A 26276-nucleotide genomic window follows, 5' to 3' on the forward strand; every position below is an offset into this window, starting at 1 on the left:
GAAAAAAAATCCATGATCCAACTATATGCCATCCACAGAAGACAAATTTTAGATTCAAAGACAAAAATAAGTTGAAAATAAAAGGATGAGAAAAGAGATATATGCATAGAGTATGGAGTATCCAAAAACCTGGAGTGGCTGTACTAATATCAGACAAAATAGACTGTAAGACAAAAGAACATTTTATAGTAATAAAGGGGTAAATTTATCAGAAATAAGTGACAGTTATAAACATGTATGCATATAATAACAAAACCTAAAAATGTGTGAAGTAAAAAGTTACAAAACTGCAAGGAGAAATGGTCAATTCAACAATAACAATTGGAGACTTCAAAAATGAATAGTACAACTAGGCAGAAGATCAAAAAGGAAATAGAAGACCTGAAAACACCATAAACCAACTAGACATAACAGACATTTAAATAACACTCCACCCAACAACAATAGGATGTACATTTTTTTAAGCTTATTTATTTATTTTGAGAGAGAGAACAAGTGGGGTTGATGCAGAGGGAGAGAGGGGAGAGAGAATCCAAAGCAGGCAACATACCACCAGTGCAGAGCTTGATGTGGAGCTGAAACTCACAAACCATGAGATTATGACCTGAGCCAAAACCAAGAGTCGGACACTTAACCGACTGAGCTACCCAGGCATCCCAACAGAATGTACATTCTTTTCAGACACACACAGAATATTCTCCAGGATAGATCATATGCTAGGTCATAAAACAAGCCTCCATACATTCACAAAGATTTCAATCATACAAAGCATGTCCTCCAACCACAATGGAATAAAATTATAAGTCAATAAATAAAGAAAATATGGGAAATTCATAAATACATGAAAATTAAGCATCATACTCCTATATAACCAATAGGTCAAAAAAGAAATCATAAAAGAAATTATTAAGTATGCTGAGATTAATGACCATGAAACAGTAAAAATGAGATGCAGTGAAGGCAGTGTATACAGGTAAATTTATAGCTGGGCATGCCTGTGTTAAATCAATAACTTAATGTTTTAACTTAAGAAACTAGGAAAATAAATGCAAACTAAGCCTAAAGCAAGGATAAAGAAGAAAATAATGAAGAGTGGAAATAAGTGAAATAGAAAATAAAAGCTAATAGAAAAAAAACTTCTAAGTTCCTCTAAAAGATCCAAAAAATGACAAATCATTAGCTAGAATGACCAAAAAAAGTAAGAAATAAAAATAAAAAACTGAAATTAGTTCCTTAAATCTGGAATGAAAGAAAGGACATTATTCTCAACCTTATACAAAGAAAAGAATCATAATTACATGCCAACAAATTAGATAACCTAGATGAAATGGAGAAATTCCCAAAAAGGTACAAACTACTGAAACTGACTCAAGAAAAAAAATAAAAGAAAATCTGAATAGACCAATAGGAAGTTAAGAGATTGAATTAATAATAAAAATCTTCCCGGGGCACCTGGGGGCTCAGTTGGTTGAGCGTCTGACTTTGACTCAGGTCAGGATCTCACAGCTCGTGGGTTCGAGCCCTGCGTCAGGCTCTGTGCTGAGAGCTAGGGGCCTGGAGCCTGTTTCGGATTCTGTGTCTCCTTCTCTCTGCCCCTTCCCTGCTCATGCCTCTGTCTCTCTCTGTCTCTCAAAAATGAATAAACGTTAAAAAAAGATAAAAAAAAAAAAATCTTCCCACAAAGAAAAGCCTAGACTCAGATGGCTTCACTAATGAATTCTCCCAAATATTTAAAGTGAAATTAACACGAATTCTTCACAAATTCTCCTAAAAAATAGAAGTATGAAAATTTCCCAGTTCAATCTATAAGGTCATCATTACCCTGATATCGCAACCAGACAAAAACATGACAAGAGAAGAAAACTACAAACCAATATCTCTTATGAATATAGACATAAAAATTCTCAACAAAATACTATCAAACAGAATCCAAAAGATTATATATCATGACACAATGAAATTTATCATACTTTTTTAAAGGCCTGAACTGATAGGCAATGGAAAGATAACTCTTTGTGGATTGATTCTGGACCAGTTTGGGGGTTAAAGAGGTGAGTCTCTAAGATCAGGTTAACTTTATATTAGTAATTCTAATGAAAATGGGATTAAGTTTCTCAGAACATTCATGATTTATTTTAAAGATTTTATTTTTTTTTAAGTAATCTCCATACTCAATGTAGGGCTCGAATTCACAACCCCAAGATCAAGAGTCATATGCTCCACCAACTGAGCCAGGCACCCCATGACCTATTTTAAAGCTTCTCAACCTAAAAGCCTCCGAGCTAAAGGAAATCCAGGGTAAACAATTTTGTAAAAACACACAGAAGTCTATGGAAATGATACAAATGTGTTAGCAATTGAAACCAAGGTTATTTCTTTACCTACCAGCTTTGTGATCTTGAGCAAGACACTTATACTCTCAAATCCTCAGTTGCCCCTTCTGTAAAACAGAGATAACAAAACCCTTCATAAGGTTGTTGCAGCCATTAAATGAGATTTAATAGGTTGATGTATAGTGCTAGGCACATGGGAAGGATCGGATGGATGCTGGCTGTTGCAGGTTGCCCTTGTGACCTATGTTCCTTATTCTGAAAAGGGAAGGGGAAAGCTCAGGTGTACTAATGTCTGTCTGTCCTTCATGTCAACCTGCTACTCTTAAATGGGAGTGGAGGAGGCTCAGCTCCCCACAGAATTGTTCCTCCAGCTCCAGTTAGTACCTACCACTTCCTCTACCATTTCCCTGTCAATCATTTATAGGGGTAGGGTGTGTACTTCCAGCTCTTCCTCTGTCCTCAGGGAAGCCCTGCTCCTAGGCCTGCATCACCAACTACCATGTCACTATATGGCAATCTCTCAGGAACCTGTTTTGTAAGCTTTGGAGAGTGGATTATTACATCATTTCTTCTTATGTAAAATGAGAAATTAAACCACAGGAGAACCGAGTCTTGCCCAAGGTTTCAGATAGTATGCTTTTTCATTCGGAAGAGATAAAAAATATATACAATTTTGAGTCATCAAGGTTAGATAGCCAGACAGACCTGGCAAAGCTGAACTAAACAAAGTGTTTCATCTCTCTGTGATTTATTATCCTCAACCTTAAAAAGACTACTGTGAAAATTCACAAAGCAGTAAAGATAAACTGTCCACCACAAGACTTGGTGGTTTGGAGACGGTGCTTCTTAAAAGCTTGCCCCTCATCATTTTTCTTAGTTTAAAAAATTCGTCTTTTTTTAAAGGTTTTATTTAAATTCCAGTTAGTTAACATACAGTGCAGTATTTGTTTCACATATAGAATTTAGTGACTCAACACCCAGTGCTCACCATCACTAGTGCACTCCTTAATCCCCATCACCTATTTACCCCATGCCTCCACCCACCTCCCCTCTGGCAACCAACAGTTTGTTCTCTACAGTTAAAAGTCTCTTTCTTGGTTTGCATCTCTCTCTTTTTTCCTTTGGCTCATTTGCTTTGTTTCTTAAATTCCACATATGAGTGAAATCAAATGGTATTTGTCTTCCTCTGACTGACTTCTCTCACTTAGCATAATACTCTCTAGCTCCATGCACGTTGTTGCAAATGACAAGATTTCATTCTTTTTTGTGGCTAATATTCCATTGTATATATGTACCACATTTTCTCTTTTCTTTTTATTTTTTTAATGTTTATTTTTGAGAGAGAAAGAGACAGAGTGCAAGAGGAGGAGGGGCAGAGAGAGAGGGAGTCACAGAATCCAAAGCAGGCTCCAGGCTCCGAGCTGTCAGCACAGAGCCTGACACAGGACTTGAACTCATGAACCATGAGATCATGACCTGAGCTGAAGTCTGACACTTAACCAACTGAGCCATCCAGGCACCACTGGTAGCACATTGCCTTTACCCATTCATCAGTCGACGGACACTTGGGCTATTTCCATAGTTCGGCTACTGTAGATAATGCTGTTATAAACATGGGGATGCATGTATCTCTCTGAATTAGTATTTTTGTATTCTTTGAGTAAATACATAGTGGTGCAATTGCTAGACTGTAGAGTAGTTCTATTTTTAACTTTTTGAGGAACCTCCATACTGTTGTCCAGAGTGGCAAGACTTCATCAAAATAAAAAGCTTCTGCACAGTGAAGGAAACAATCAACAAAAGTAAAGGCAACCTATGGAATGGGAGAAAATATTTCCAGATGACATATCAGATAAAGAGTTGGTATCCAAAACATATAAAAAACTTATATGTATTTTTTTTATTTTTTCTTTAAAACTTACATAATTATGTTTTAAAGAAAATCTATGTAGCTATGTTTGAAAACATATGTGGCTATATTTTAAAGAAAAAATACAAACAGTACATGGGTTTTCCCACAACTGGTTATACTCTTCCAAATTTCTAGGTTCCTGGGAGAAAAAAAAAAAGTCATGGGGCACCTGGGTGGCTCAGTTAAGCGGCTGACTTCGGCTCAGGTCATGATCTCATGGTTCATGAGTTTCAGCCCTGCATCGGGCTCTGTGCTAACAGCTCAGAGCCTGGAACCTGCTTCAGATCTGTGTTTCTGTCTCTCTCTGCCCCTACCCTGCTCACGTTCTGTCTCTCTCTCTGTCAAAAATAAATAAATTTTAAAAATATATATTAAAAAAAGAAAAAAAAAGGCATGACACAAATAAAAGGTAGTTTTTATTAGAAATAATAATTAATGGAGGGGCCAAGATGGTGGAGAAGAATGGAACTTTTTTTTGCCTGTCTTGTCTCTGAAATGCAGCTAGATCAAGGCCAAACCATCTTGCACACCTAGAAAACTGATTTGAGGACTAACACAACAATCTGCACAACTTTAACTACAGAACTTGGCAGTCTTTTACTTCCTTCAAAATGATGAAATGAAGGAATTCATCCCTAAGGAAAGAACAGGAAAAAATAACAGCCAGGGACTTAACACAGATAACGGGCAAGATGTCTAAACCAGAATTTAGAATCACAATAAAAAGAATACTAGCTGGAGTTAAAGAAGGCATAGAATCCCTTTCTGTGGAGATAAAAGAAGTAAAAATCTAGTCAGGATGAAAATAAAAATGCTATAACTGAGCTGCAATCCTAATGGATGCCACAGTGGCAAGGATGGATGAAGTAAGTCAGCGATATAGAAGACAAATTTATGGAGAATAACGAAGCGGAGAAAAAGAGGGAAACTAAGGCAAAAGAGCATAATATAAGAAGGAGAGAACTCAGTGACTCATTAAAAAGGAATAACATCTGAATCATAAGGGTCCCAGGAAATGAAAAAAGATAAAAAGGGGTAGAAGGTTTCTGTGAGAAAATCATAGCAGAAAACTTTTCTGACCTAGGGAAAGACACAGACATCAAAATCCAGGAAGCACAGAGAACTCCCATTAGATTCAACAAAAACCGACATCAACAAGGCATATCATAGTCAAATTCACAAAATAGTCAGGCAAGGAAAAAATCATGAAAGCAGCAAGGGGAAAAAAAAAGTCCTTAACCTACAAGGGAAGCCAGATCAGGTTTGCAGCAGACCTATCCACAGAAACTTGGCAGGCTAGAAAGGAGTGGCAGGATATATTCAATGTGCTGAATTGGAAAAATATGCAGCCAAGAATTCTTTATCTAGCAAGGCTGTCATTCAAAATAGAAGAGATAAGAATTTTCCCAAACAAAAACTAAAGGAGTTCGTGACCACTAAACCAGCCCTGCAAGAAATTTTAAGGGGGAATCTCTCAGGGGAGAAAAGACAGGGAAAAAAAAAAAGACCAAAAGCAACAAAAACTAGAAAGAACCAGAGAACACCACCAGAAACTCCAACTCTACAGGCAACATAATGACAATAAATTCATACCTTTCAGTTCTCACTCTAAATATCAGTGGACTGAAACCTCCAATTAAAAGACATAGGTTAACAGAATGGATGAGAAAACAAGATCCATCTATATGCTATTTACAAGAGACCCACTTTAGACCTAAAGACACCTTCAGATTGAAAGCAAGGGATGGAGGAGGTTCTCTGAGTTTGCTTCCAAATGCATCTGCAATTCAATATGTCTAACCAATCCCCCCCCCAAACTAAGCCCTCCAACCCCAATAACCCCTGAGTCTTCTTTGACATGGACATTGGAGGGGAGCGAGTTGGGTGAATTGTCTTAGAATTGTTTGCAGATATTGTACTGAAAACTTCAAAAAATTTTCGTGCATTGTGTACAGAGAAAAAGGCATTGGACCCACCACTGGGGAACCTCTCCATTTCAAAGGATGTCCTTTCCATCGAATTACTAAGAAATTTATGATTCAGGGTAGAGACTTCTCAAATCAAAATGGGACAGGCAGAGAAAGTATTTATGGTGGAAAACTTGAAGATGAAAATTTCTATTATAAGCATGACCAGGAAGGCTTATTGAGCATGGCAAATGCAGGCTGCAATACAAATGGTTCTCAGTTCTTTATCACAACAGTTCTGACTCCTCATTTGGATAGGAAACATGTGGTATTTGGCCACATAATTAAAGGAATAGGTGGGGTAAGGATACCGGAAAATGTATAAGTGAAAGCTGAAAAACCTGCCAAATTGTGTGTTACTGCAAAATGAGGAAATTGAAGAAAGGGGATGACTGGGGCATATTCCCAACAGATTGCTCTGGTGACAGTCATCCAGATTTCCCTGAGGAAGCAGATAGAGACTTAAAAGATGTAGATAAATTTTTACTAATAACAGAAAACTTAAAAAATATTGGAAATACTTTTTTCAAATCCTAGAACTGGGAGATGGCCATTAAAATATATACAAAGGTTTTAAGATACGTGGAAGGTTCAAAGGCTGTTATTGAGAAAGCAGATAGATCGAAGTTGCAACCTACAGCTTTAGTCTGTGTTCTGAATATTGGTGCTTGTAAACTGAAGATGTCAAATTGGCAGGGAGCAACTGACAGTTGTTTGGAGGCTCTTGAAATAGACCCATCAAATATGAAAGCATTGTACCATAGAGTTCACGGATGGCAAGGATTAAAAGAATACGATCAAGTTTTAGCTGATCTTAAGAAAGCTCAGGAGGGGCGCCTGGGTGGCGCAGTCGGTTAAGCGTCCGACTTCAGCCAGGTCACGATCTCGCGGTCCGTGAGTTCGAGCCCCGCATCGGGCTCTGGGCTGACGACTCAGAGCCTGGAGCCTGTTTCCGATTCTGTGTCTCCCTCTCTCTCTACCCCTCCCCCGTTCATGCTCTGTCTCTCTCTGTCCCAAATAAATAAATAAACGTTGAAAAAAAATTTAAAAAAAAAAAAAAAAAAAAAAAAAAAAAAAAAAAGAAAGCTCAGGAGAGAGCAGGGAAGATAAATCTATCCAGGCAGAACTGCTGAAAGCCAAACAAGAGATAAAGGCACAGAAAGATAAAAAGAAGACAGTGTATGCACAAATGTTTGCCTAATAAGGAATTTAGTTTTACTTAAATATACATTGATTGTATAAAGGCAATAAGAAAATTTAAAGGTTTCTGTCTGTTACAAATAATCCCTGATGTGTTCCTTTGATACTTCAGTTTCTCATTGTTTACAGTTTAGGAATACCGAAAAGGGTTCACTCTTTTTTTTTTTTTTAGAAAAGGGGTTCACTCTTAATAAAACAGTGTTACAAAATACAAAAAAAAAAGAAAAAAAAAAGAAAAGAAAAGGGGTTGGAGAACCACCTATCATGCTAATAGTCACCAAAAGAAAGCCTGAGTGGTCATACTTATATCAGATAACCTAGATTTTAAAATAAAGACTGTAACAAGATATGAAGAAGGGAATTGTATCATAATTCAGGGGTTTATCCACCAAGATCTAACAACTGTAGACATTTATGCTCCAAATGTGCAAGCACCCAAATATATAAATGAATTACTCACAAACATACAGAAACTCATTGACAATAATACCATAATAGTAGGGGACTTTAACACCCCACTTACAACAATGGACAGATCATCTAAACAGAAAATCAACAAGGAAACAATGCTTTGAATGACACACTGAACTGGATGGACTTAACATATATTAGAACACTTCATCCTAAATCAGCAGAATATACATTCTTCTCAAGTGCACATGGAACATTCTCCAGAATAGATCACATACTGGGACACAAGTCAGTCCTTAACAAGTACAAAAATATTGAGATCACACCATGCATATTTTCAGACCACAACATTATGAAACTCAAAATCAACAACAAGAAAAAACTTGGAAAAATAACAAATACTTAGAGACTAAATAAAGAACATCCTACTAAATAATGCATGGGCTAACCAAGAAGTTAAAGAGGAAATTAAAAAGTACCTGGAAGCCAGAGGCGCGGGGCGGGGAGCACCTGGGTGGCTCAGTTGTTTAAGTGTCTGACTCTTGATTTCAGTGCAGGTCATGATCTAACAGTTTCGTGAGTCTGAGCTCTGCATCAGGCTCTGTGCTGATGGTGGGGAGCCTGCTCAGGATTCTCTGTTTCCCCCTCTCTCTGGCGCTCCCCCACTTGTGCTGTCTTTGTCCCTCTCAAAATAAATAAACTTTTAAAAAATTTATTTTTTTAATTAAAAAATAAAGAAAAAAAAGCACATGGAAGCCAATGAAAATAATAACACCACAGCCCCAAACCTCTGGGACACAGCAAAGGTGATCATAAGAGAAAAGTGTATAGCACTATAGGCCTTCCTAAAGAAGGAAGGTCTCAGATACACAACCTAACGTTACACCTTAAAGACCTGGAAAAAGAACAGCAAATAAGACCCAAAACTAGCAGAAGACAGGAACTAATAAAGATTAGAGCAGAAATCAATGCTATTGAAATAAAAAAAACAGTAGAACAGATCAACGAAACCAGGAGCTGGTTCTTTGAAAGAATTAACAAAATTGACAAACCACTAGCCAGTTTGATCAAAAAGAAAAAGGAAAGGACCCAAATAAATAAAATCAAGAATGAAAGAAGAGAGATCACAACCAACACAGCAGAAATACAAACAATAATAAGAGAATATTATGAGCAATTATATGCCAATAAAATGGGCAATCTGGAAGAAATGGACAAATTCTTAGAAACATATACACTACAAAAACTGAAACAGGAAGAAATAGAAAATTTGAACAGATCCATAACCAGTAAGGAAATTGAATTAGTAACCAAAACTCCCAAAAAATAAGAGTCCAGGGCCAAATGGCTTTCCAGGGGAATTCTGCCAAACATTAAAAGAAGGTTGACACCTATTCTTTTGAAGCTGTTCCAAAAAATAGAAATGGAAGGAAAACTTCCAAACTCATTCTTTGAAGCCAGCACTACCTTGATTCCAAAACCAGACAAAGACCCCACTAAAAAGGACAACTATAGACCAATTTTCCTGATGAACATGGATGCAAAAATCCTCAACAAGATACTAGCCAACCAGATCCAACAATACATTAAAAGAATTATTCACAACCAAGTGGGATTTATACCTGGGATGAAGGGCTGGTTCAATATCTACAAAACAATCAATGTGACACATCACATCAACGAAAGAAAGGACAAGAACCAAATGATCCTCTCAAAAGATGCAGAGAAAGCATTTGACAAAATACAGCATCCTTTCTTGATAAAAACCCTCAAGAATGTAGGGATGAAAGGATCGTACCTCAAGATCATAAAAGCCATATATGGAAGCCCCAACTCTAATATCATCTTCAATGGGGAAAAACTGAGAGCTTTCCCCCTATGGTCAGGAACAAGGCAGGGATGTCTACTCTCGCCACTATTATTCAACATAGTATTGGAAGTCTTAGCCTCTGCAATCAGTTAGCCTCTGCAATCAGACAACAAAAAGAAATAAAAGGCATCCAAATCAGCAAGGAGGAAGTCAAACTTTCAATCTTCGCAGACAAAATGATACTCTATATGGAAAACCCAAAAGATTCCACCAACAAACTGCTAGAACTGATTCATGAATTCACCAAAGTTGCAGGATATAAAATCAATGCACAGAAATTGATTGTATTCCTATACACCAACAATGAAGCAACAGAAAGAGAAATCAAGGAATTGATACCATTTACAATCGCACCAAAAACCATAAAATACCTAGAAATAAATCTAAGAGGTGGAAAATCTATACACTGAAAACTATAGAAAGTTTATGAAAGAAATTGACGAAGACACAAAAAATTGGAAAAATACTCCATGCTCATTGATTGGAAGAACAAATATTGTTAAAATGTCAATACTACCCAAAGCAATCTACATATTCAATGCAATCACAATCTGAATCTGAATAACAACAGCATTCTTCACAGAACTAGAACAATCAATCCTAAAATTGTATTGTATGGAGCCAGAAAAGACCCCAATGAGCCAAAGCAATCCTGAAAAAGAACCAAAGCTGGAGGCATCACAATCCTGGACTTCAAGATGTATTACAAAGCCGTAATCATCAAGACAGTATGGTACTGGCACAAAAACAGACACTCAGATCAATGGAACAGAACAGTGAACCCAGAAATGGACCCACAAACATATGGCCAACTAATCTTTGACAAAGCAGGAAAGAGCACCCAATGGATAAAGACAGTCTTTTCAGCAAATGGTGCTGGGAGAACTGGACAGCAACATGCAGAAAAATGAACCTGGACCACTTTCTTATACCATACAAAAAAATAAACTCAAAATGGATGAAAGATCTAAACAGAAGACAGGAAGCCATCAAAATCTTCGAGGAGAAAGCAGGCAAAAACATCTTTAACCTTGGCCGCAGCAACTTCTTGCTCAACATGTCTCTGGAGGCAAGGGAAACAAAAGCAAAAATGAACTATTGGGACCTCATCAAAATAAAAACCTCTGCACAGCAAAGGAAACAATCAGCAAAACTAAAAGGCAACCAACAGAATGGGAGAAGATATTTGCAAATGACATATCAGAGAAAGAGTTAGTGTCCAAAATCTACAAAGAACTTCTCAAACGCAACACCCAAAAACCAAATAATCCAGTGAAAAAATGAGCAAAAGACATGAATAGACACTTCTCCAAAGAAGACATCAAGATGGCTAACAGACACATGAAAAAGTACTTAACATCACTCATCATCAGGGAAATACAAATTAAAACCACATTGAGATATTGCCTCATACCAGTCACAATGGCTAAAATAAACAAACTCAGGCAACAACAGATGTTGGCAAGGATGCGGAGAAAGAGGATCTCTTTTGCACTGCTGGTGGCAATGCAAGCTGGTGCAGCCCCTCTGGAAAACACTATGTAGATTTCTCAAAAAAAAAAAAATTAAAAATAGAACTACCCCATGACCCAGCAATTGCACTACTAGGTATTTACCCAAGAGATCCCAGTGTACTGTCAAAGGGGCGCATGCACCCCAATATTTATAGCAGCACTATCAACAACAGCCAAAGTATGGAAAGAGCCCAAATGTCCATCAACAGATGAATGGATAAAGACGATGTGGTATATATATACAATGGAGTGTTACTCAGCAATCAAAAAGAATGAAGTCTTGCCATTTGCAACTATGTGGATGGAACTACAGGGCATTATGCTAAGCAAAATTAGTCAGAGAAAGACAAATATTATCTGACTTCACTCATATGAGGACTTTAAGATAGAAAACAGATGAACATAAGGGAAGGAAAGCAAAAATAATATAAGAACAAGGAGGGGGACAGAATATGAGATTCTTAAATACAGAAAACAAACTGAGGGTTGCTGGAGGCATTGTGGATGGAGGGATGGATGGGCTAAATGGGTAAGGGGCATCAGGGAAGACACTTGTTGGGATGAGCACTGGGGTTATACATAGGGGATGAATCACTGGAATCTACTCCTTAAATCATTATAGCACTATATGCTAACTTGGATATAAATTTAAAAAATAAATAAGTAAATATAAAAATAAATAATAATTAACAGGGGCACCTGGGTGGCTCAGTTGGTTGAGCCTCCGACTTTGGCTCAGGTCATGATCTCACAGTTCGTGAGTTCGAGTCCTGTGTCAGTTTCTGTGCTAACAGCTTGGATGGAGCCTGGAGCCTGCTTCAGATTCTGTGATTCTGTGTCTCCTTCTCTCTCTGTGCCGCCCCCCTCCCCTGTCCGGCTTGCGCTCTGTCTCTCTCTTTCTCAAAAATAAACACTGAAAAAAATTAAAAAAAAAAAAAAGAAAGAAGGAATAATTAACACAGTAACATGAGAAGAAACTTGAGAGACATTGTGAAGATAAGTTTCAGTCTGACAAAATCCCCAGAAAACTCATCCTTGTGTGTAAAGCAAGGGAATGACCCAAAGGTAGAAGTAAAAATGAAAAAAAAGAAAAAGAAAAAAGAAAAAGAACAAAGTAAGCAGTCTAGAAATCCAAAGGTAGGGGAGCAAAGATTGATCCAAGATGGTGGCCTGGCCCATCCTTGGAGTACTGGATTCCTAATGCACAAATAGAATCCTCATTTTTCTTCAATGGCATTGGGGTCTACCCTGCAAGCTTCTTTTTAAATAATTGTTGAGTCTTACAAAGAGTTTTAAATTTGCTCTGCAGCATGGCCCACACACATCCTTGGGAGAGCAAAGTACACTGTGATTCCCGGGCCTCTATGGCTCTCACGCAATGTCCCAGCACAATGATACACAGCTTCTCCACATCCTTTTCCTACTGGGGAAAAGGCTAGAAACATTTTTTTGTCAAATATGTGATGTTTGAGTAATTACATTTCTTTTTCACATTTTGAAGCATATCATTAAAGAACTGGCAACCTCAAAGTTCTCCTTCAGCAAGTAACCGGTGGGAACTATAGGCCATCTCCTTAAAATAGCCATCTCCTCGTTTTGTTCACTGTGGACTTGTGGGTGTCATCAAAAAAATTTTTTGGTCCTTTTTAGAAGTTATGAAGACTGTGAATGTTTGGGAAATGATTTTTTTAAGAAGAAAAGAAAAAGAAGAAAAATTGCCAAACAAAACTGTCTGAAAAGAAACACTTCATAAGCTTATGCAGACAGCATTCCTGCCACATTTGTCACACATATTGCTCTACTTTCATGAAAAAGGAACCTCTTTGGGTCATCATCACTCATTGTTCACTACACAGAAAGGCACTGGTAACTAAGACTCCACCTGTTACCCTGAAGCAGTTTTTTTTTTTTTTTTTACAACCATACAGGCAACACCCCTATCGGAAGCAGATCTCTGAATCATGGCATTTTTAAGAGATTTTGTCAAGAATGGGAACATTGTGGAGAGCCCTCCTCCACCACTCAGAAGAGGGAAATCTTAAAAAGTACCTGGAACTATAAGCAGAGGTTTCACTTTTTCTACAAAAAAAGAAAACCCATTCTTGTTTCACTTTGGAAAAGAAATATATATCCTTTATCCGTATTACCTGTCAGTTGTTCACAATTACATGAATAAAATAAATCTTTCCATGAAAACCCTATAGTCATCATTATGGATACTGTGGAAAAACAACACGCTTTCTTGGCTAAGCTGCCAAGTTGAAAAAAGAGAGCTGTGACTGATATCCTTTTAACTTTAAAAAAAAAAAAAACAGAATTTATTTTTTAGAGCAGTCATAGGTTCACGGCAAAATTGAGCAGAAGGTATGCAGATTTCCCATTATGTCCCCTGGCCCCACACATGTACAGTCTCTCCCATTATCAACATCCTGTATCAGAGTGGTACACTAGTCATAATCGAGGAACCTACTTTGACACATCATCATCACCCAAAGCCTATACTCTGCATTCGGGTTCATTTTTCGTGTTGTACATTCTGTGGATTTTGACAAATGTATATCATATATCTACCATTGTAGTATCTCGGAATAGGTTCACTGCCCTAAAAATTCTTTTTTTTTTTAATTTTTTTTAATGTTTTTATTTATTTTTGAGACAGAGAAAGACAGAGCATGAGCAGGGGAGGGGCAGAGACAGAGGGAGACACAGAATCTGAAGCAGGCTCCAGGCTCCGAGCTGTCAGCAGAGAGCCCAATGCGGGGCTCGAACTCAGACTGTGAGCTGAGTTGAAGTCATGACCTGAGCTGAAGTCGGATGCCAACCGACTGAGCCACCCAGGTGCCCCACCCTAAAAATTCTTTGTGCTCTACTTACACTTCCCTTCCCCCGCCCATGGCAACCACTGATCCTTTTTCTGTTTACAGTTTTGCGTTTTCCAGAATGTCATAAAGTTAGAATCACACAGTATATAATCTTTTCAGATTAGCCTCTTTCCTTAGTAATATGTATTAAAGTTTCCTCTGTGAATTTGCATGGTTTAATAGCTTCTTTCTTTTTGTGGGGGCTGAATAATATTCCTTTGTATGAATGTACCACAGTTTATGTATCCATTCACCTATGGAAGGACATTTTGGTTGCTTTCGAGTTTTGTCAGTTCTGAATAAAGATGCTATAAACATTCACGTGCAGGTTTTTGCGTGAACATGGGTTTTTGACTCTTTGGGGAAAATACCAAGTAATGAAATTGCTAGATCATATGGTGAAAGTATGTTTATTTTTTAAAGAAATGGCCCAAATGTCTTCCAAAATGACTACACCAGTTTATAATTCCACCAGCAATGAACGAAGAGTTCCTGTTGCTATACCCTCCCTATCAACATTTGCTGTTGTCACGTTTCTACATTTTAGCCATTTTAATAGGCGTGTAGTGGTACATCATTGCTGTTTTAATTTGCATTTCCCTAATGACATATGATGTGGAGCATCTTTTCATACACTTATTTGTTATCTATATATATTTGTTAGTGAGGTATCTGTTCAGATCATTTGCCCATTTTTATTTTTTATTTCTTTAATGTTTATTTTAGAAAGAAAGAAAGAGCATGCATGTGAGTGGGGTGAGGAGCAGAGAGAGAGAGGGGAGAGACAGAATCCCTCTCTGCACTGTCAGCGCAGAGCCTGACCCGGGGCTCTATCCCACAAACCATGAGATCATGACCTGAGCCGAAATCAAGTCAGATGCTTCACCAACTGAGCCACCCAGGTACCCCTCATTTGCCCAGTTTTAGATTAAGTTTTCTTATTTAAACTTCTAAGAGTTCGTTGTATATCTTGGGTAATAGTCCTTTATCACATGTATCTTTTGCAAATATTTTCCTTCAGTTTGTGGTATCCCTACTTATTCTTTTGAGAGTGTTTTCACAGAGCAGAAGTTTTTTATTTCACTGGGGATGCTGACAGAGCAAAGCCTGCTTGGCATTCTCTCTCTCCCTCTCTTTCTCTGCCCCTCCCCAACTCACACAACTGCACTCTCTCTCAAGATAAATAAACATTTAAAAAATTAAAAAAGCAAAATGGCTTCACGAGACCCAAAGGGATCCAAAATTTTTTCCTATGTTATCTCCTAAGAGTTTTGTAATTTTGTGTTTATAAGCTAGATCTATGACTCATTCTGAGTTAACTTTTGTGAAGAGTGTAGATTTATTTGTTTACATGAAGATATCCAGTTGTTCCAGCACCATCTGTTGAAAATACCACCTTTTCCCCATTATATTGTTTTTGCTCTTTTGTAAAGGAGCTATTGCCTATATTTATCTGGGTCTATTTCTGGGATCTCTATCCTGTTCTGTTGATCTATGTGTCAATTCTCTCACCAATACCATACTCTCTTGATTACTGTAGCTGTTGAGTAAGTATTGAAGTCAGATAGTGTCAGTGCTCCAACTTTCCTCTTCTCCTTCAATATTGTTTTGGCTGTCCCAGGTCTTTTGTCTCTACATAAAAACTTCAGAATCAGTTTTTTAATATCTACAAAATAACTTGTCTGGGATATTGATTGTAACTGCATAGACTCTATAGGTCAACTTGGGAAAAACTCTCTCTCTCTTTCTCTGCCCCTTGTGAGATTCCCTCTCTCTGCCCTTTGCTCACTTGTGCCCTCTCTCTATCCAAAAAAAAAAAAAAAAAAAAAGATTTTAAATATGCTTTTTGTTACTCAATGTGTTAACAAAGAATATATGAATTATTATATCACAAATTTTAAAAATATTTTTATAACTGTATTTCATTAGTTTCCTTTGTAATCCAATTTATTTTATTTTATCCATTTAAAAATATTACTCTGAGAAGAGTCTCCAGGTTTCACCAGACTAGCAAAAGGTCCATTGCACAAAAAGCTCATGGTTTTTCTGAAAAGGAAGTTGGAATAGAAGTATCTGATGAAGGGATGCCTGGCTAGCTCAGTGGGTGGAGCATGTGACTCTTGATCTTGGGTGTAGAGATTACTTAATAATAAAATCTTTTAAAAAAAAGTATCTGGGTATGACTGGTTGACTCAGTTAAGCAACTGACTTTGGCTCAGGTCATGATGTCACAGTTTGTGGGTTCGAGCCCTGTGTCAGGCTCTGTGCTGACAGCTTGGAGCCTGGAACCTGCTTCAGATTCTGTGTCTCCCTCTCTCTCTGTCCCTCCCCCACTTGAGCTCTATCTCTCTCTGTCACAAAAAATATAATAAACATTAAACATTTTTTAATCAATAAATTTAAATAAATAAATAGATAGATAAATAAACAAATAAATAAGTACCTGATAAAGACAGCATATATGCCCTCCAAGTATTGGAACCATCATGAGCAATCTCAAGAGATTACTTAGGATCTCAGTCACTCATCATAGTGATTGGAAGACCACTTGCCGCTTGTTTTAATGCTAATAACCTCATTTATTACCAGTGATTTAGCTCAGGAAGCTGCCTAGATTCTTGTTTTTGACCTGATAGGATGACTAAAATCCTACTTACAGTTGTTGTGTCCATGATTCCATACTCTTAAGAGGAAAATGATGATTTTGGCCACTTCCCCAGATTCATGTTATATACATTGCCTAATTTCTTATGTTTACTTGTGCCTTTTAGCCTCAGACATGGAATCAGCCATTTCTGCAAAGGACCCTTGATGCTCTTTCAGTGGAAATGGTATTAGAGATCATAACATCCTGGACATTAGAGTGTCTCATGGGGTCAAATTACTCCTGGGCTATTTCAGTGGGACAGCAAAACAGGTTTTTCTTATAAAAGAATATCATATTGCTACTTCCAATCCTGTTGCTAAAGGTCAGGGTTCCTACTAAAATTCTAGATTTCCTCCAAACTGAATATCTTATACGAATCCTTTTCCTGATAAAACTAATGTAATTATTTATTTACTTTGTCCCACAATTTAAGTTAAAAATAATACAGTATCAATACAAATATTAATTCTGAACATAGTTCGAAACTTTCTAATGATTCCTTTTGGTTTCAGATAGGTAGCTGTTTTTACCTCCTAACAGAAGGCTCTCCTCTATGTTGAGATATGGAAAAACCCTAGGAGATCTGTTTCCATACAATAGTTTATTTGTCATCACCCTTGGGTCCATCTATAATGACTTAGTTATAAGTACAAGGCTCATATGATTTCCAGCTAAAAATCAATTCATCTCCTCTTTAATTTCTAATCACATCAGAATCCTTATATTTGAATGCATACATTCTTAACTTTGTTAAATCCTGGCCTCATCTTCAAAAATTTTACATTTTTGCATCTTTTCATACCTGTAAGTTCTTGTCATTTTCAATGTGCAACATTCTCTTATAAGTTTAAAATATAATTGATTGCTATTCTAAAGTTTGCATCATACACATCAAATAGACTCTCCCAGGGCATCTGGGTGGCTCAATCGGTTAAGCATCCACCTCTTGATTTCTGCTTAGGTCATGATCTCATGGTTCTTGGGTTCGAGCACCTTGACAGGCTCTGCACTGACCATGCAGAGCCTGCTTAGGATTCTCTATCTCCCTCTCTCTCTGCTCCTTCCCTCTTTGCGCTCTCGAGCCCCGCGCTCTCTCTCTCTCTCTCTCTCTCTCTCCCTCTCAAAATAAATAAATATTTTATAAAAAATTGACACTCCCACTTAGTATATTAACCACTCAATTTTTTTTTATTTTTCTGCATGAAGATCAAGGAGGTAACTACATACTTTTATTGTACTTTATAATTCCACCAATTAACAAAAAATAATAATAGTAATACAGGCAATTCTGGCTTTGAGGTTTTGTTTGGAAGATTCTTGGCTCCTAGGTGAAATTCATATTGCTAGGATTCCTTTTTTTTTTGTTGTTAGAGAGAGAGAGAGAGAGAGAGAGAGAGAGAGAGAGAGAGAGAAAGCAAGCAAGCAAGCAAGCAAGCAAGCAAGCATGCACAGGGGAGAGAAGCAGAGGGTGAGAGAAAATCTTCAGCAGGTTCATCACGGAGCCAGACACAGGGCTTGATTCTACGACCTTGGGATCATGATCTGAGCAGAAATCAAGAGCTGGATGCTCAACTGATTGAGCCACCTAAGGCACCCCTTAGATTCTTATTTTATGTGCAGATACACATAGCGTAGAACTGCAAGTTCTCAGAAATCATGGGATAAATGCAAATACTACTACTTTAATATAATAAGAAGTCAGATTCCCCCCAGCCAACCTAAAATATTATAATATATAACGAGAGCACATGAAAGGGGAAAAAAGCCATTGATTGGAAACTGAATCTTATTCAGAATATTCAAGAGGGAACTTTTTATACTTTCATATTACTCCAGATTAACTGAGTCCTGCCAGAACTATTTCCTGAAACATTCCATTTAATTGCAATTGAAATCCTATGCTTTATCATATTTTCATAGACTTAGCTTTTTTTGGTTTTAATGCAGAAATCCAAACTCTTGCCATGCCCCAAATTCCGAATTTTGCACTGTGTACTAACTGCATGTATCTGTACAGAATGAAACACAAAATTATATTCTTTAATACCAAGGTAAATTCATTGGCTCTCTGGCATTCAGGCCTTCAAACTACACTACCAGGTTTCAGGAGTCTCCAATGCAGACAGCGTCTTGTGAGACTTCTCAACATTCATAATCAAGTGAGCCAATATCTTATGATAAATCTCTCTCTCTATCCCTCGCCCTCTCTCCACATATATATTATACATTGGATATAAAACGGAGCAAAGACCTAAACCTAAAAACTAAAACAATAGGGGTGCCTGGGTGGCTCAGTTGGTTGAGCGTCCGACTTCAGCTCAGGTCATGATCTCGCGGTTTGTGAGTTCGGGCCCCATGTCGGGCTCTGTGCTGACAGCTGGGAGCCTGGGGCCTGCTTCAGATTCTGTGTCTCTCTCTCTGCCCCTCCCTCACTCACACTCTCTCTCTTCTTCAAAATAAACATTGAAAAAAAATTTTTAATTAAAAAAAACTAAAACAATAAAACTCTTAGGAAAAAAACATAGGGGAAAAGCTTCATGACATCAGATATAGCAGTGTTTTTTCAGATATGCCACTAAAAGCATAGATAACAAAAGAAAAAGTAAATAAATCAGACTTTGTCAAAATATACAAGTTTGTGTCTCAAGGGGCACTATCAACAGAATGAAAAGGCATCCTATGGAATGGGAGAAAACAATTGCAAAACATATATATCTGATAAGGGATTATTATCCAGAATATATAGACTCCTCAACAACACTAACAAAAAACACAAATAACCCTATTAAAACATGGGTAAATCATAGGACTTGAATAGACATTTCTCCAACTAAGATACACAAATGGCCAATAAGCACATGAAAAAATGCTCAACATCATTAAAGATTAGGGAAATGTAAATCAAACCACAGTGAAGTACTGCTTCAAATCCCTTAGGATAGCTATTATCAAAAACAGAAAACACGTGTTAATAAGGATGTGGAGCAATCAGAACTCTTTTTTAAAATATTTATTTATTTTGAGAGAGAGAGAGCACGCACATGCATGGGGGGGGAGGGGCAGGTAGGAAGAGATGGGAGGCGGGGGGGAGGGGAGAGAGAGAATCCCAGGCAAGCTGTGTGCTCGGAGTTTGATCTCACAAACCCTGAGATTATGACCTGAGCCAAGATCAAGAGTCAAGACTTAACCCACTGAGCAAACCAGGTGCCCTGAAACTGAAGTCTTGAGCATTGCTGGTGGGAATATAAAATGATGCAGCCATTAAAGTATGGCATTTCCTCAAAAATTGAACATAGAACTACCATATGATCCAGCAATTCCACTTCCCAAAAAAACTGAAAGCAGAGATTTAAACAGATATTTGTATATCGTGTTCATAGCAGCATTATTCACAATAGCCAAAAGGCAGAAACAACCCAAGTGTCTCCATGGATGGATGGATAGACAAACAAGATGTGGTATACACGTACAAACGATGGAACATTATTCAGCCTTAAAAGGGAAGGAAATTCTAACACATGCAACAACATGGACGAACCGTTAAGAGGACAAGTATGCTAAGTGAGATAAGGCAGCCACAAAAAGACAAATATTGTCTTATTGCACTTCTATGAGGTACCTAGAGTCTGCAAATTCATGAAGACGAGCAGAATGATGGTTGCCAAGGGCTGGGGGGAGAGGACAGTTAGCAAGTTATTGTTTAATGGCTGCAAGAGTTTCCGTTTGAGAAGATGAAAAAGTTCTGCAGGTGGATGGTGGCGATGGTTGCACAACAATGTGAGTGCAACTAATGCTACTAAACTGTACTCTTAAAAGTGGTTAGGATGGTCATTTTGACGTTATATATGTATTATCCCAAAAAGCTTAAAACAAAAACAAAAACAAGCCAACAGTGCTGACTTGATGCATTCCAGTAAGTGTGAGGACTACATATGCTGTTTAGTAAAGCATGAATCATAGGACACCTCATAGGGCCTCCAAACGAATTCCCTTCTTTCCTTCCCAAGGCGGCTAGATAATTGATTGCAGTCAGTAATCGGCTGGCTAAACAAAGGGAAATTCTCTATAAGGATGATTTATTGAATGCATTCCTATTATTGTTTTCCTTGCCCAAAGCTCTGCCTTTACACAAACACGCACGTGCGCGCGCAACCTCACACACACACACACACACACACACACACACACACACACACACACACACACGCCACATCCTTAAAACATTAACACCTAAAAAACCAAGAAGTCCATAAAACATTACCATGTGAAACAACAAAAGTGCCTAAAAAAGCAACGGAAGGCAGCATCACGTCCACGTAGCTGCTGATTTTACTCCTATGGTCTGTTTTCGCTTCCAAGACCAGTTCCCGCACCAATGCCTTTTCGTCGCTAAGGCTTTAATTGTGAACAAACGTTGGACTGGATTGGGATGGTCTTCAATTGTCAGGTTCTACGTCTAAACTACAGGCACTTGGTGCGTCCTCCAGCTGCAAAGAGAGCGGGCAGCCAAGTCTCACAGTCCGTTTTTGGCTTCCACAGCACAAAGGGCAAGCGCTCTTCTCTCCTGCCTCTCTGCACTCCTCTCCCCCTGCCCCCTAGGTACGTCATCTCGCCCATTTTTTTCGTCCTCCCTTTTCCCACTTTCGCTCTTTCAAGTGATGAGCTCGCGCAACCACAAGCCCAACGCAAGCCATGCTTTCCTCTTGAGAAAAACTCGTGCCTCAAATGAGGCTGGAAACAGCGAGGACCTAGACGCGGGGTGGCCCCTCCGGTTCCTCCCTCGCACCCCGGAAAGGCAGCGCACCAGCTGTGGGGCTGCGGGCACCCCGGCATCGGGGCCGGCGGCCCGCTCCCCGCCGGGAACAACCTCCCTACTGTTCCTGCCGGCAGCGGGTGCCAGCCGCCAGCCCGGGCGCGCCCGGCCTCCCCGGGTGCCAGGGTCGGATCGGGTGACCGCGCGGGCGTGCGCCCGGCGGTGGGGCCGGCCTCCGGGCCGAGGGAAGCCCGCCCCCGCCCCGCCCAGCCCCGCCGGCAAGGGCGCCCAGCTCCAGCTCCCGCCGCCACTCGCCGCCGCTCGCCCGGCCCGTCCGCGCTCCCCGCTCCCCGCGCCGCAGCCATGGGCCCCGGAGCCTCACGGGCGCCGGCACTGCGGCTCCTCGCGCTGGGCGCGCTGCTGTGGCCGGCAGCCGGCGCCTGGGAACTCACCATCCTGCACACCAACGACGTGCACAGCCGGCTGGAGCAGACGAGCGAGGACTCCAGCAAGTGCGTCAACGCCAGCCGCTGCGTGGGCGGCGTGGCGCGCCTCTTCACCAAGGTGCAGCAGATCCGGCGCGCCGAGCCGCACGTGCTGCTGCTCGACGCCGGCGACCAGTACCAGGGCACCATCTGGTTCACCGTGTACAAGGGCGCCGAGGTGGCGCACTTCATGAACGCCCTGCGCTACGACGCCATGGTAAGAGGGCGCCTTGTTAGCGGGGAGGCTGGGGAGCCCTGGGGTGGGAGTCCCGAACCGAGAGGGAACCCAGCGCGGAGGAGCAGCGGACGGCGGGGCATCGAGTGGCCGGCCCGGAACAGGACGCAGAGCGCTGTGGGGAGAAAGTGACGCTCCCGCCGGCGTGCCGGGTAGATACAGACATAAAAGTCCTTTGGATGATTCTTTTTAAATGGATTGATGCGTTTGATCCCCCCTCCCCCGCGCTGGGGGGGGGGGCATTTAGAGGAGAGGGACACAGCCGTACCTCCCAGGGGAGTCAGCTGGGGTACATGGGAGCAGTGGCAGTTATCCAAAGCCAGGGTCAGGAGTAGAATGTTTTATTTCGTTTTTATTGGAAGGAAAACTCAACTCAAAGAGGTTGGGTACAGTGCCCTGGTCATGGGCTCCAAAAGGGAGACAAGATAAGAATGGACTGCAGATCCCTTTGATGTTGGAGCTTGAGCCCGATTAAGCTCACAAGCTTGGGGTAGATTCCTGGTGCAACTACCTTCTGTGTGCGGAGTTATTTACTGTCTCTCTGTGCCTCAGTTCCAGCCTTTATAAAATGGGGAGAATAATTGTATCTGTCTCAGAGGGTTGACTGGCACATAGTGTGGCCTCTGTAAATGTTACTTTTATTACCAGATACTACTCTATATTTTTTTAACAAAAGAAAGAAACTTCCAGAGAGACCCAAAATGCTGGAACACTGGGGTTTCAGAGGATTTCAATAAAATCGCTTTGGCGGCAGAGATATAGGAAGGGAATCCAACTTAAGAGATGAGGCACTCTTAAAACCTATGCAAGAGTTTTAAATCCAAGCTCCCAAATGCTCTGTTAAAGGCAATGCCTTCCTTCTTGGACTCAATTCTAGAAAATGAGCAGGGAGGGGTTTCACAGTAATAAATACGCCCAAAACATATATCTGGTTTATTTTTTTAATCGAACCACCACCCAACTTTAACCCTGTGTAAAATCCTAGACTAAAGGGATTCTGTGGAGTAACTGGTGATAAGAAGTCTTAAGAGCTTTATAAGAGGAAGAACAAAGCAGGGAAATCTGTGGAGCCCACGTACAGGGAAAGGAAGGAGAGGTGTGGTCCAGGCTGGGGTACAGAGGGCTAACAATACACTTGGTATGAGAAGAGCACGGAAGTTATTTTTTCCCTGGAAACGTGGAGAGAGGAAGATGGGAAAAGATGATAAGGTAGAGCTGTTTGGCTTTTTTCTGCCAAAAAGAAAGCTCATTTCAGAGAGGTGAGAGATGGGCAGAGAGCTCCTCTCCATTCTGATTGTTGGTCATAAGGTTATCAGGGTCACTGAAAGCACAACAATTCAAACAGATCCCTAAACCCCGCAAGTCCACAGATGGAGTGGGGGCGGCTCACCAGCATCTGTCTGGACTCCAGAAGAATGATGGGTCTCAAGAACCCTGTATGGTCTCTTAGCGTTCGTATTTCCACAGCCCAACCTACCTGGTGTTTTGTGTGCGATGCTGACAGAATAAATATTTATTGAATTGAATTGTTAACTAGTCTACGTCTTCATTTCCTCCTAGAAGTGAAACTTGTTTTGATATCATGTGAACCACAACTCTCAACTTTTTTTCTTGTGGCATCCTTTTCTCCATGGCTATGTAAACTCCTTTAGGTGGAAAAAAACAAAAATGGAGAATTCCTAGTTTTCCCTAATACTAATGTTTTCCTCTTTAAGTCAAATTGATCCCATGATATTAATCACCATATCAAGTATTTATGATAGAACTCTGGCTGAGGCTGGAACCATTTTCTGCAAGTTACAGCAGTTCACCACTGGAAATTATTTAGAATGCTTTTTGTTGGATGCAATAATTTTAAGCTTTACTCAAAATCATTGGACTGAGGCCTGAGGAAAAATAAGCTACTATATGTTAACAGGAGATAAAATGGGGGAAGGCTGATGGCCATGTTCCTGATAGTATCTCATTAGGACTTACTCTGCAGTTGTGGGGTTTGACAAACATGATTTGACCTGCATAAAACTCTAGTCTTGTTATGCTTTAGTGTGTGATAAGGAGATTTTTCACTGTCATTTTTTGTTTATATTACTCTACTCTCAGGGAATTTATTGCTGTTCTGTTATAAATGTTCCCTCACTCCACCCACTCACCCTCCACATGTTAAATCCCAGGAAGCTGGAGATTTAGGGTAGGATGGAAAAGAGTTGTTCAGGGGCATTTCCAGTTCTCTAGAAACTGGACTTGGTTAGAGGAGCCACGTCTAAGGACTCAAGAGTATAGAGGGCAAAGAGGAAACTACTAGAATCTAGCTCAACCCCAGGAGTTCCCTGGAGCAGGAGCCTCTGAAGAGGTGTTGACTTTCTAGACCTGTGTGTCCCAGCCAGAGCTGCTGGAACATTTTTCATACCTCTGGAGGGCCTGGGGCAAGCCTGGAAACCTCCTAAACCCAGCTGCTGGACAGAAAGTTCTAGAGGGAGAATGTCAGAAGCCACTAGTTGGCTAGCTGTCTCCATGGAAGGATTAGTGCCCCTGAAGGCATGAGGAAGACCAAGTGGATGCAGTCACAGTGTGAGCTTGGCTGGGGTACTTTCTCTGAGCCCCCTGTTCCCTGACTGTAAAACAAGAGGGATAACCCCCACCCCCGTGTCGGATTTCTGTGAACAGTACGTAAGACAAGTGTAAAAATCCCTAGCACCCTGTTGGGTCATAGTAAGTCCTCAGTAAAGGTTACTTCTGGATGCGCTGCCAGGAAGCAAGCAAAACAATGGAAGGTTTGGGTTTACAGTGTTAGTTTATCCGATTCCGACTGCCTGGCACACTCTACCATCCCTCCTCTGCCCCCTCCACTGTCTTTCCTAAGCCCCATTTTGTAAACTATTTTACTCGTCGAGTGGACTTTGAACCACCTCCCCCCAAAGCACACAATCTGAGGGGTTCGTGCCCTGAGGTGGGCTTCCCGCCTTCAGAGTGGGCTGTGAGGAAATAGCTTCAGTGGAGAAGGGCAGCCTCCTTTGTAGCCGGCCTGCTTCTGAGGTGCTTGCCCCTGCATCCAACTTTCTGTCTGAAAGACTGCAGCTGAAGCCTTAGCAAACGGCCCCTTGGTGCCTGAGCCATCAGGCAGGGTGGGGACTGGGGCCCCTGCCTTTAACTCTCCCAGCGGACCTCTAATCAAATCACTTCTCATCAACATTCCCCACCTCCTACATGGGCAGCCATTCTGTTTGATGTTCATGTTTTGTTCCTGTGTGTACTTCCAGAACCTTTATTATAGTTAAGGTTCTTTTCTTTTTTCAAGTATTTCTTTGTTTTGGAGAGAGTACATGCGGGAGAGGGGGGACAGAGAGAGGATCTGAAGTGGGCTCTGTGCTTACAGGCTGACAGCAGAGAGGCAGATGTGGGGCTCGACCTCACCAACCAGAGATCGTGACCTGAGCCGATGTCGGACATTCAACCTACTGAGCCACCCATGTGCCCATATATATAGTTAGGGTTCTTATGTTTTAAATATATAACTATGTGTTATATATATATAGTTTATATATAAATATGTAATTTATATAACTCCTCCTGTTGCTCAGCTCATTCTGTTTCTTGCTTTTGCCCTAAACTGGTTGTGTGGGTTTTTGTTTTAGTTTTATCTGAGTATCCTTGACACACAATGTTACATTAGTTTCAAGTTACAAGGTAGTGATTGGACAAGTTTATGCCATTCTGCTGTACTCAGGAATGTAGCTACCATCTGTCATCATACAACCACGCAACACTGTTACAGTATCATTGACTGTAGCCCTTATGCTGTGCCTTGTATTCCTGTAACTTCATTCCATAACTGGAAGCCTGTTTTCCCACTCCCCCTTGCCTATTTTGCCCAACCCCATACTCCTTTCCTCTGGCAACCAATGGTTTGTTCTCTGTACTTATAGGTCTGATTTTGCTTTTTTAAACTGGTTGTTTTCACTTTGTTCATGTCATCCTGTGTCTGCTGTGTACTGTGCTCCACAGAGATCTCTGTACATTTTACTATCTGCTCTTTGGTGACGGTTTTGGAGATGGCACCAGTTATGCTGCAGTTACACAAATAGGCTGCT

The 26276-nt window shown here is 40.2% G+C and overlaps 1 protein-coding gene and 1 pseudogene across 2 annotated transcripts in view; both read left to right on the plus strand.

The window, feature by feature from the left end:
- Window positions 1-6037: 6037 nt before the first annotated feature.
- LOC101083936 lies at window positions 6038-7428 on the plus strand (annotated as a pseudogene).
- Window positions 7429-21760: 14332 nt separating this feature from the next.
- NT5E (5'-nucleotidase ecto) overlaps window positions 21761-26276 on the plus strand; it is a 48480-nt gene continuing 43964 nt past the window's right edge. Inside the window, exon 1 of one of the 2 annotated variants that reach the window (XM_023254164.2) lies at window positions 21761-22170. In XM_023254164.2, the coding sequence (XP_023109932.1) occupies window positions 21832-22170 (339 nt within the window). In that variant the 5' untranslated portion in view covers window positions 21761-21831. The remainder of the gene's footprint in view (window positions 22171-26276) is intronic. The other variant, XM_011282497.3, reaches the window with a different exon arrangement.

Source organism: Felis catus, chromosome B2 (genome assembly GCF_018350175.1).
Source record: "Felis catus isolate Fca126 chromosome B2, F.catus_Fca126_mat1.0, whole genome shotgun sequence".
Classification (NCBI taxonomy): domain Eukaryota; kingdom Metazoa; phylum Chordata; class Mammalia; order Carnivora; family Felidae; genus Felis; species Felis catus.